The sequence below is a fragment of the Papaver somniferum genome, unplaced genomic scaffold, assembly GCF_003573695.1.
Source record: "Papaver somniferum cultivar HN1 unplaced genomic scaffold, ASM357369v1 unplaced-scaffold_57, whole genome shotgun sequence".
Lineage (NCBI taxonomy): Eukaryota > Viridiplantae > Streptophyta > Magnoliopsida > Ranunculales > Papaveraceae > Papaver > Papaver somniferum.
This window is the reverse complement of record NW_020648415.1, coordinates 3,336,936-3,349,885: the sequence shown is the minus strand read 5'-3', so window position 1 is coordinate 3,349,885 and position 12,950 is coordinate 3,336,936. Positions and strand designations below refer to the sequence as shown.

General features: G+C 35.4%; 1 protein-coding gene across 1 annotated transcript; it reads right to left on the bottom strand.

The window, feature by feature from the left end:
* Positions 1–577, bottom strand: LOC113343356 (histone H4). The gene has a single exon (XM_026587577.1). The coding sequence runs from the start codon at positions 498–500 to the stop codon at positions 189–191; it is 312 nt and encodes a 103-aa protein (XP_026443362.1). The 5' UTR covers positions 501–577; the 3' UTR covers positions 1–188.
* Between the last annotated feature and the right edge of the window lie 12,373 nt (positions 578–12,950).

Genomic DNA, 12,950 nt, shown 5'->3' with positions numbered 1-12,950 from the left:
TGCAGGAAATGAATAGTCGATTGAAATCAAAATCAATAATATTAGCTGATACTGGATTCGTTATGGAGAAATTAAAAATGAGAGAAAAGATTGGATTAAGTTAATCTCCGAGTAGGCGAGTACATTTGAAACCCAACAAAAATCAAAATAAAATTGAAAGCCTAATTTCAACATCTTTTAACAAAACCCTAACCCCCAAATCCATAGAGGGTTCTTCCTTGTCTCTTAAGAGCATAGACAACATCCATAGCAGTGACAGTTTTTCTTCTAGCATGTTCAGTGTAAGTAACAGCATCACGGATGACATTTTCTAAGAAGATCTTGAGAACACCTCTTGTTTCTTCATAAATCAATCCACTGATACGTTTAACACCACCTCTTCTTGCTAATCTTCTAATAGCTGGTTTAGTGATTCCTTGAATGTTATCTCTCAACACCTTCCTGTGTCTCTTTGCTCCTCCCTTTCCCAATCCCTTACCTCCTTTCCCTCTTCCTGACATTTTATTTTCTCTCTGCAGAAAATTTCTTTATTTCTCTGCTGATTGATTTTGATTTGTGTTATTTACTCTGAGAAGTGAGAAGGGATTTTATAATATTTCTGATTTGATTATGTTCGTCAGATTTGTCTATGATCCTTATTAAGACTGTGTTTTCTAATATATTCGTTGGATTAGAAATGCTCGAAATTGATTGGTTGAGACAATATTGTTCGGATTGAGTAATGAAATCACTCTTGGCATACGAAAGTAGGAGATTTTTGACCGCTAGATTGGTACTCGATCCGTGTCTTCTGTTTTCCTAGAGTTGGTTCGTTGGATTAAGAATTGGTTCGTTGAGAATCTTGAGATAGAGTCATGTTATTGAGGCTGCAAACAAAATGGATTGGCGTTAGAATGGATTAAAATGTCGAAAATGTGGATACGGGGACTTGGTGTATACAAAAATTCAAAAATGCCCCCAATCAAGTAAACTTATTATCTTATTATCCTTCCATATCTCTCTAATTAAACCCTAAGAAAGAAAAATTAAATGAGTCATGTTAACTTGTATATCCATATATAAGTTAACAGGGGTATAAACATCTTTAATTTGTTTAGGGAAAATAAATCAATAACTAAGTTAATAATAAATTAATTTTGTCCCTACTTGGGATTCATGTTCCGTTAATACCCTTAATTAAATTTTATTAAACGCAAAAAAAAGTAGTAGTCAAACACTCTCGGAATTTCCTCCCTACTTTACTCTAGTTTCCATTTCATCTCCATCTTTCCTTTTTAACTTCTTCTTCTCCATTTTTATGATTTTATCCCACTGTAAAACCTTGAACACGTATCTGTTTATATTGCTTAAAGAAAAACAAAAAGAAAAAGAACTATCTATTATCTAACTATCTATATTGTTGAAGAAAAAAAAGCCTATTTATACTGTTATCTGTCATCGCCCATTGGTATCTCGCTCACCTTCCTTTTTGATTTCTCTGTGCAGGATTATATTTTTGCTTCTCTTTTCTTTGATCGGTATGATAAGATTATATAATCATGACGACATTGAATGTGATTTGTAATGTTATATATATATAACACTTTTTTAGTTATATATTCAAACATCATTGATCACAAATCTTATCAATGGATTTTTTTCATCTTAATTTGAAAAGAATGAGAGGTGAAGAAGATAAGAAATGGAACATAAACCATCTGATAAGTGCAAACTTATCAATTAAGCATGAATGGTGAAAATAGACGAATAATTAGGTCAAAGAAGGGAAGAAATTCAGGAAAGAAGCTAGAAGAATCATTTAGAATCAAGGAAGAAGGGGATACGGACAAGATAACATCACATTTATATACATCCTCCATATTATATACTTACAGACAAATATATAGATGTCGGTTTACAACCGTACGACAATTACCTAAACCACCTAATATCATCCAAACATGAGACATGCACGTATCATTACCAACCCCTTGAAAACAACCTTGCCCTCAAGGTTGTGCATATGGAGTATTAATCTTTTGACAGCATTACAGAAGACATGGTAAGGAAAACGACAATGAAGATTATGATGCGCCCACGAAATTTTCCCGTGTAGTTGCTATGTTTGAATGCTAAGAAGGAAAAGTAAACTTCTGCTCTGCTAATACAAGCAAAGCATAGTATATAACATTCATCACTTGATTTACTTTGTGACTTATGAACGTGCACATTGATTTCTTAAAATTCTTCGTCAAATATTGGGAAGAAATCAACCATATCGTAAGAAGTGGAATCTCGAAATCTTGTACGAACAATTTCGTCTTTTTCTGCAAATATGTCAAAAGAATCTTCCAAGTAGATGCATTCTTCTTCTTCAACCAATGCCGAAATGTTTGAAATGAGATCTTTCATATCTTTGTTCAATCGACGTCTTTCATCAATAAGTGTTGAGAGCATTGAATTGAGATTCCTGATATCATAAATATACCAATCCATTTCTATCCACCGTCCAACAAGATCGAACGGCTCGGATACCCTTGGTTGTGCAAACTTATCAATTAAGCATGAATGGTGAAAATAGACGAATAATTAGGTCAAGTAAGGGAAGAAATTCAGGAAAGAGTCTGGAAGAATCATTTAGAATCAGGGAAGAAGGGGATACAGACAAGATAACATCACATTTATATACATCCTCCATATTACATACTTACAGACAAATATATAGATGTCGGTTTACAACCGTACGACAATTACCTAAACCACCTAATATCATCCAAACATGAGACATGCACGTATCATTACCAACCCCTTGAAAACAACCTTGCCCTCAAGGTTTTGCATATGGAGTATTAATCTTTTGACAGCATGCATTACAGAAGACATGGTAAGGAAAATGACAATGAAGATTATGATGCGCCCACGAACTTTTCCCGCGTAGTTGCTATGTTTCAATGCTAAGAAGGAAAAGTAAACTTCTGCTCTGCTAATACAAGCAAAGCATAGTGTATAACATTCATCACTTGATTTACTTTGTGACTTATGAACGTGCACATCGATTTCTTGAAATTCTTCGTCAAATATTGGGAAGAAATCAACCATATCATAAGAAGTGGAATCTCAAAATCTTGTACGAACAATTTCGTCTTTTTCTGCAAATATGTCAAAAGAATCTTCCAAGTAGATGCATTCTTCTTCTTCAACTAATGTCGAAATGTTTGAAATGAGATCTTTCATATCTTTGTTCAATCGACGTCTTTCATCAATATGTGTTGAGAGCATTGATTTGAGATTCCTGATAGCATCAATATACCAATCCATTTCTATACACCGTCCGACAAGATCGAACGGCTTTGATACCCTTGATAAGTGCAAACTTATCATTATATGTGCAAACATATCATTCAGTGATCAGGGTGAAATTGTACGAAGCCATTAGAAGAGAAGGGAAGAATTATCAAATGTGAAGCAAGACGAATCACAGAATCATAGAAGAGGAATCAGATACAGAGCCATGCTCCAGAATATCACCATTTTCATAGATAATTTTTGCTTGTTACACAATGGCATATATATGGCCAAACCTATAACTGCCTATAGAAACTACCCAAACTACCTATTACAAGTGTACATATCATTCCATTCCCCTTAAAAACAACCTTGTCCTCAAGGTTGTGTACACAAATATTTTACACATTTACAGAAACAAAGGATACACATGATGATACAGCGAACTAGTTAGCATCCATAGACCGTAAACAAGAGCACTTGTTATAGAAATCAGAAGATGCTATAATATGTTCTACGAAAACTCCATTTTTCTCTTCAAATATCTCCCTACAACACTGCAACTTTTTTTTGCGACAATCAAACATATATTTGTGATAATCTTCACATCTTCTTTCCATGCAAATTTATTTCAATGATAGTGATAATAATAATAATAAGGATATAATGATAATGATAATTAGGATAAACCGTTCGAAAAGATCGAACGGCTCTGATACCTTTGATATGTGCAAACATATCATTCAGTGATCAGGGTGAAATTAGACGAATCCATTAGAAGAGAAGGGAAGAACTATCAGATGTGAAGCAAGACGAATCACAGAATCAGAGAAGAGGAATCAGATACAGAGTCATGCTCTAGAATATCACCATTTTCATAGATAATTTCTGCTTGTTACACAATGGCATATATATATGTCCAAACCTATAACTTCCCATAGAAACTAACCAAACTACATATTACAAGTGTACATATCACCATCCCTGACTTGTGTGATGATTTTTCTACTTTTGCAAAGATTTCAATACCTCCATGGATCAGGACCACTCCCCATCATGCTTAGGATTAATCTCAGTGCTAGAGAGGGGGGAAAATACATCAAAACGAAAACATCACTACATGAGAGATGGACGAGTCATGGCTCATTAATCCTCTGTTTTATCATGACTCATTAATCCTTTGTTTTATTATAGTTGGGAGGTAGGACCAATATAAAATATGATTACATCCAGGGGGTATTTGTGGAAATAACATTTTTTTAGAAGTAATAAAATCTCATTTCCAATATTTTTAATATACCAAGAGAGGATTGTAATATTCAATGCAAGATATTATTAATTGATTATTCCTTAACATGTGTCCAGGTATACAAGTTAACATTTGACAACTAAATCTACAAACTGTTTTCAACTTTTCCTCTTCTCTTCCTTTTTTTTCAACTTTTCAATTGTTCCTCTTCTCTTCCTTTTTTTTCCATCTTTTTCTTCTCCAACTGATTTCGTCAATCATTGATTGTTGATTCTCAAAAACATTCATCGTCAATTAAACTCTTCATACATAAAAGATGACAAAGACAAAGCAGAAAAAGCAACAAAGGAAATCCAAAACAACATAGTGAACCAGCGAATGCTAATTCAACTTTACCATCTTTAAATGAAAATGCTCAAGCAGAAATCAATACTCCAGAAATGACTTCTATAATGTATGATCGAAAATCCATGATTTTTCTGCTTTTTTTTTGGCTAAATGTTTTGATTCGACAAAGTTAGGTTTCAAACTATTTACGCTGGAAGTTCTTATTTTCCCAGACGTAGTTCATCGACATCGTCTGGGAAATTCTATTCATTCCATCTCTAAGTGCTGGATATGGCTGGGAAATAGGAACTTAATTATGCATTTTGGAAAATCCTGAGATTGATTGCTTTTATAACTTGGTATTCCCGATCATAATAGGAAAAAATCCAGCCGCAACACTTGTGTCCCAGCCGTAAGTTTATTTTTTGCGCTAGGAGCATCCTAGCCGTATGTAGCTTTGATTTTTGAAAAATTCTGAGATTGCTTTTACACTAGTTTTTCCCAACCTTGATAGGAAATAACCCGGCCGTTATTCATGTGTCCTAGTCGCAGTTGTATATTTACGGTTCGGAAGTTCAAAGTTTGTAGTTGAAAGTTCATTTATGGCAAGGTCGTATTTAATACCCCATCCACAATTGGTTTCTTTTTTTTCATCCTTTTTAATTTGTAAATATTTGAACAATGTTACATATATATATATATATATATGATATCTATTGAACTTTTTTAATGCATTTGTGGAACATGGTTTTTAATATTTTTAGGAAAAGAGAAAAAGAAGAAGAAGATAACACAATAAGTAACACCACGTATTGACCCTACTCCGACCCCTTATCACAGAAAACCATTGTATAAAGGTAAATATGAACCAAGTGCACTTGTAAGGTAATAGAGTAAGAGAATAAGAGAGTAGTGAACGTGTAATTGTGGTTTCTCAACAACCAATTCTAGACATTCAAGAAAAAGAAACGGTCGAAACAAGTGTTGCTCCATTGGTTGCTCTTGATAAGGGTAAAGGCAGGGGCGAGGGGAAGAAGAAGAATTATCCATCACCACCTAGAACAAGACAAATCATCTACGCAATATTGATTTGTTTCCTCCCAAATCGAATGGGAAACCTTGGGGTGAGGCAATTATTCGATATGTCTTGTTTGGTTTCGAAACTTTATGGGCTGCAAGGGTTTATGCCGCAAGTGTAATAATATAACTATATATATTATTTTAATTTTAATTTTAATTTAATTATGTATTCTTTATTATAACAACGACATTTTTATGATTTGTGTAAAATCACGAGAAACCGATCCTGAAAATGAAACACTAGCAGGCGAAGTTTTGGTCGTTGGATATAAAGGAGGAAGCTATGGTGGCTTTTGTAGAATCTTAAGGGTTATGGCCTGGAATTGAGTCTGCATAAGGACTTAAGATGTTGTTAATGTTTGTGGATTAAAGCAAAATTTCTGGCATGAAATCATGACTTTTCATCTCATGTACGATGAGATGACTATCACTCTAGATGATTCTCATCAAACTACCAATCTTGCTTTGAATGGAAAGTTGTATTTTACGGTTTAAACAACTTTGTTCCTTTTGGAGATCTTTATGACTTGGTAAAAGATTGTTTTAGGTAGGGCATAGATGAAACACGAGAAGAGTTTGAGGCTAATGCCATAACCAAATCTCTAGAAACAAGGGAACCAATTAGGGCTACCGATGGGTCTGAATCCTCCTGAGTACCACTGCACCCGGATCGCGACCCTACTTATAAAGTCCGGTTCCTAAATCCGTGGACCCAGAACCGGATCCGTTAAAAACCTCGGGTACCCATTGGGCATTGAAAAACTATCAATCTTTTCCTTGAAATCATATTATTTTTACTTGAAATACGAATTATTTTTATAGAAGTTTATTATTAGTTCTTTATTAGTGTTCTAAATAAAGACTAAATGTAAGAGGAAAAAAAAACGTAAGCCAAAACTAGCAAAATACTTAAATTTTCTAAAGTAACAAATAAAATAATGAATAATTGGGTACCCGATGGGGTAATACCCATCGGTCCTAAGTTGTTAATGGCTCAAATTTAAGAACCCGTACCAGTGGGTACGCATTGACATCCTTAGGTCAACCAACATATGCTGGAGTATTTCCCATGCATGGAAGTGGGGTTGTCAATAGATCCGGGTCCTCCGGGGTATTATTGGATTCGGACCCGAACCTTACCTGTAAAAGTCGATTCCAGTTCCCAACGATTCCGAATCTAGTTCCTAAATTTACGAACCCGGATTCGGACCCGTTAAAAATTTCGGGTACCCTTTGGGCATTAAAAACTATTATTTTTTGCTTACATTGTGGTTATCTTCTTCTTTTTGCTTGAATACAAAATAATTTTTTACCAATTTATTATTCTTTCTCTATTAATGTACTAAACAAAGATTATGTTAGAAAAAAATGGAAAAAAAAGATTTACGCTAAACCTAGCAAAATACTTAGAATTTTGCTAAAGTATCATATTAGAGAATGAATAATCGGGTATCCGATGGGTATTACCCATTTGGACCCGTTAAGGTTTCGAGTCCAACCGCATAATATCTGTTAGAGCATTGCTCGCCGAACTCACAGGTGTTGCTATCTCAAGATTGTTATCAAATTTAGTTGTGAAAAATATATTTTGATTTCTAGTCTACAATTAGTTCAGTCTTGGATTAGGATAGAAGTGTAGTTGAGAAACGGACACCGCGACAGTCATCATTGTGTTCTACCGATTGAAGGCGAAGATTAAGTAAAGCTTTTAGAGAACTTCTTCAACAAAAGGTAAGTAAAGACTGAACCACCTATTTCTCAAGTTATATTCATCTTTCTATCTATGAGACAATGTCGCATAACTAATTAGACTATCATAAAGCATATCAAGAATTTCAAGACGAGTTTATCTTGGTAATTAGTTCTCGAAATATGAGTAAGCTTAATGAACATTTTTCATACTTTAGGAATTTCGGTTAACGACAATTTATTGTTCTAAATCAAAATCATGATTCAAGTATTATCATTCGAAAATAGCCTGAAACAGTGATATGTGTCACTGATGTTATTTAGGAATGTTTTGAATCGATTTAGAGAAATATAGAACTACTGTAGATTCGGATATAAGACACTGTACATATCAGTCTTACAAACTGCGAAAACTATTATAAATATGGAGCCGTAATGCATGTACTAAGTACACGAAATGGAGTATTTGTATGTCGACAAACAGATTTTTGGTACGCATATTCGTATGCACACCTTTAAAAGTATGGGAACTCGTGAATCCGGATTGGTACGCAAACCAGTACGTGTACTAGAAAGGAACTGTGAGTTACGGAATCGGTTTGGTATCCATACCGGTACACTACCAGAAAAGTTCTGTGGACTCCGGAACTCCGTTATGCTTAAATAGTATCCATATCAGTACGCATACCGAAAAGTTCTGTTGACCCCGGAACTCAACTATTCTTAAATGGTATCCATACCAGTACGCATACCGAAAAAGTTATGTGGACTCCGGAACTCGGTTATGTCTTAAGGTTTACATACCTGTACACGTACCATGACATAATTGTTCACGACATGTCAATTAAATTCTTATGCACCTAAATTCTTTCTCCGAGATAATTTAGATTTGAATAATCTCTAAAAGCACTATAGACATATTTGATCACTTTATCGTGTTTCGAGTTAACCCTTAAGTGTTTATGAAAATGTTTAAGCTTATAGTTCAGTTGGATAGCTTCGGCTAACCATTCATGAGCGTGGTCTTATACACAGTTTCTTTATGATTCATCCTAACCATTTGAGTGTATATCTTATTATGTAAATCAGATTCAAAAGATTCATCTAACGGTGGATATTGATTGCTTGTTTCCAGAGCTATCTTATCTTAAACCTAAAGAACCCTATGCTTTGAATATCTATAAAAGGGGAACTTCAAGCAATTGGGATCTTTGAATCCCAACACTACTTTTCTTGGTGTGTCCTAATTGTAACTAGAGTCGTCCTTTTCCTAAAATCCTTTTAGAGTTTAACAACTACAAATACTTCATTCGGATTCGTGAAGCCGGGCCCAGCTATTGTTTATCTTGATAGCTCGAGTATCCTGATCTTGTTCGATTGTCGAGCTGCTCACTTGAACAAGATAGATAAAAATCATCAAAGCACTCTTCGTATCAGACTATGTTGATTCCACAAGTTTTATACTTATGAGGTGAATAATAATCTAGGCTTCACTTCGGGTTGTATAAGTTTGGTTTTTGAGGTTAGCTAGACTTTGTCTATTGCTATCGATTTCCATCACCTTGATCAAACTTTTTGATCACAAAGGAAATCACATATAGGATTATTTGTGGGAGGAAGATTGGTTTAAATTCTTCAATTGAGTTGAAGCAACTCTTAGTTCGTGTGACGTCGGCTAAGGGAATCAATTGCGCGAAGTTCAGCTGCGATTCAAGAGGCGTAAGGATCGCGACTGTAACTGAATTTCTGGTAGGGTTTAATTTGGTCTCAATTACATTTCAATACAAAGTTAATTGGTAGTAGTCTAGTGTCTGTAGCGGCTTAATACGGTTTGGTGTTCGATCTGGACTAGGTCCCGAGGTTTTTCTGCACTTGCAGTTTCCTTGTTAACAAAACTTTTGGTGCCTGTGTTATTTATTTTCCGCATCATATTGTTTATCTTTATTGAAATATCACAGGTTGTGTGTTAATCAATCAAAGTAGATACATCCATCCTTGTTTGTTGTATACGACTTGATTGATTACTTGAAAAATTGATCTTTTGAATCACCCAAGAACTCTCACACGTAAATCAGGTTCACAGACTTGTCTCTGTTAACGTTCTGATTGTGAGAAAAAAAGATATAACTCTGGATATATTTTCTTGATTGAGATTCATTAAGTTGAACTCTCGGAATTGAATTTGAGTTTGGATATACAGGTTGCCTAAGAAAAAGTTGGTGGTGTATTTTGGTACCTGATAGACACATTTTTGTGTCTAAGTTGTCCTCAATTTTCTGTGTTGTTAGTGCTCGATTTTGTACTAATTTTGGTGTTTTATGTGTTTATAGGTATGTTAGAGCACTGCTGGGTCGAACTCGCAATCGTTGCTATCTCAAGCTTATTTGCCAAGTTTAGTTGCCAAAACTATAAGTCTTGATTTCTAGTCTACTTATAGCTAAGTCTCGGACTAGGATATAAAGTGTAGTTGAGCTCTAGACTCCACGGTGTTCATTATGCAAAGACGAAGAACTAATCAAGGAACTGGTGGAACTTCATCGACTTGAACTTATCTATCACTCAAAAGTCTATCTACTTTATCTCCTATCTCGAGACAAAAGTCGTATTTCTATATAGACTTCAATTATACCCATTTGCTATTTGGAGCCGAGTTTATCTCGCTTATATATTTCTCGAAATATGTGTTGGTAACTTTCGCTTTGGCCAAGTTCATCTTTACAAGTGACGAAAGTCATGTTGATTATTTCAATATCTTGAAATCGCTTTGATGAAAAATAGTGTGTGAATAACCTCTATTTTACATCCTCTAAGAATGTTTCAATGATTGAAATGATAGTTTAGAATATATAACCTTGAATGGATATAAACATTGAATGTGAACTCATACTTGTGTGAGTCCAAAATCCTTGAACTAAAGTACGCGTACTTTACTGGTTCAGGATATCCCTAAGCTAAGTCCGCTCACCCGTACGCGTACTGCCAGAAGTTCACATCCCGTGAATTTCTGCTGGAGTTGGTGAACTGAAAACGAACTCAATCCGGGTACTTAAGTATGCATACCGGTATGCGTACTTGAGTGGGTTATTTTCTAAAAACGGTTTATTCATGAACTAGGACATATATAACTAAGGAATGCATATTTGCAAACTGTGGCTATAATGTTCATGAATCGATTCGAGTGAATCAAAATCGTTTTTGTTTCGATTGTGTCTTATATACTTCTATGAGATCTAAGTAATTGAACAACTCTTAAACTAGTTCATTTGAGTCATTTGAACTAGTTACGGTGAAGATGAATAAGGTTGATATGAAAGTGCTTAATTGGCTAACTATTGGTTAACTACTGGTGTACACGTTTAGGTACGGTTACACAAACCTAAATGAACGTGCATTTCATTTGTGTATAACAAGCTAAGATTTGATCTAAAGGTTGAAAGATATTAGCTTGAATCTAATCAAGTTTTCAGCTAACGGTGAATATCGAATGCTTTGTTACCAAGGTAGCATTGATTGCAAACCCTAATTTGAAGACTATATAAAGGAGAACTCTAGCAACTGGGAAACCTAATCCCCACACCTCCCGTGTGATACTAGTTGTATAAGCTATAGTCGATTCTCCTTTAACCTTAGGTTTCTACCGAGACCCTGTAGGTTAAAGACTTGAAGACTTCATTGGGATTGTGAAATTGATCTACTATTTTCTACTATTTTCTCTGTAGTTGCGTGATCTGATCTTGCTGTTTCTATCGTATTGAGTACAATTATAAAATTGGCTCGAGATTAATTTCTCTGATAGGAAAGATATAAAAGTAGTCACAAACATCTTCATCTCATCGTTTGTGATTCCACAATATCTTGTTTCACTAGTCTATTAAGATTATTGTGAGGTGATTGATATTTCTAGGTTGTTCTTCGGGAATATAAGTCTGGTATATCAATTGGTTCCTGCTCACCTTGATTTATCAAAAGACGGAACAAAACTCATAGGTATTTCTGTGGGAGACAAATTTATCTATTCCTGTAGACTTTTCTGTGTGATACATATTTGTTTATTAAAGTCTTCGACTTTGGGTCGTAGCAACTCTTAGTTGTGGGCGAGATCAACTAAGGGAATCAAGATCGTAGTATCATGCTGGGATCAGAGACATAAGGAGCACAACTGTACCTTGGATCAGTGTGACATTGATTGGGGTTCAACTACAGTCCATACTGAAGTTAGCTTGTAGTAGGTCAGTGTCTGTAGCGTCTTAATACAGTATGTGTTCAATCTGGACTAGGTCCCGGGGTTTTTCTGCATTTGCGGTTTCCTCGTTAACAAAACTTCTTGTGTCTGTGTTATTTCTTTTCTGCATTATATTTTGTTGTATAATTGAAATATCACAGGTTATGCGTTGAATCAATCAATTGGTAAGTCCAACCTTTGGTTGTTGATTGAAATTGATTGATCCTTGAACATTGGTCTTTGGTACCGTTCGAATTAATTTCTCTTGTATTCAATTAGACTCGCAGATTGCTATTTGCTTGAGTAAGTATTGAATCGATAAATTGAGATAACTCCTTGATATACTTTTCTTAAGATTGAGTCTGACTGTGAAGTTGATTCTCTTAAGAAGTATATTGGTGTTGGGCCATACAAATTGCTAAGCGAAATATTGGGCGAGGTTGTTAGACCCCCACTTTTTCAAGGTATTTTTGGGGAATAAACATTTTTGGAAAAATCAGCTCGAAAAATTACTCGGGGCGCCCCCGGAGGACATGTGCTAAACGGACCCCTACTTTGGATAAGGGACACCTCATTTGCTAAGGGGCACCCTTCTGCTATTCACACCCCAGGGAACCCATCTGCTAAAAGGCGCCCACGTACTGGATAGGGGCACCCCCTTCTTCGTCGTTCAAAAGTTTGTTTTGGCGGGAGAAATATATTGTTACCTGCGTAGTTGCTGAATCGAGTTTGTGGAGATTCTTTCATGGCTTCAGACTTGTATGGGTCAGTTAAGACAAAACAGGGATGGTAACCCGGTTGGTTTGAAGAAAGAAGGAAGTTTCCTCGGCGTTTCAATCAAACAGGGAGACGTGAAATATTCACGGTGGTTTTTATTCTTTCACGAGTTTTTCTCTATGCTGCATGTGTCTGAAGAAGGTTTAAGTCACCTGGTACGTAAATTCACGAGATGGGAACATGTTTACCATCCATAAACACGTAAAGAAGTTAAACGGAGTAAGAAATCTCGGTTATTTTCGTAATAGCAAAGAGAAGATATTCTGGCATTAAACCGAGATTATTTGGAGGTTGTCAAGTATAAATAGGCTGTTGAGGTGATATATAAGGGGGGGGGGGGGG

What these genes read in the sequence shown, in the direction of transcription:
- LOC113343356 (XM_026587577.1), bottom strand. Translation starts at nt 500, where the DNA reads ATGTCAGGAAGAGGGAAAGGAGGTAAGGGATTGGGAAAGGGAGGAGCA.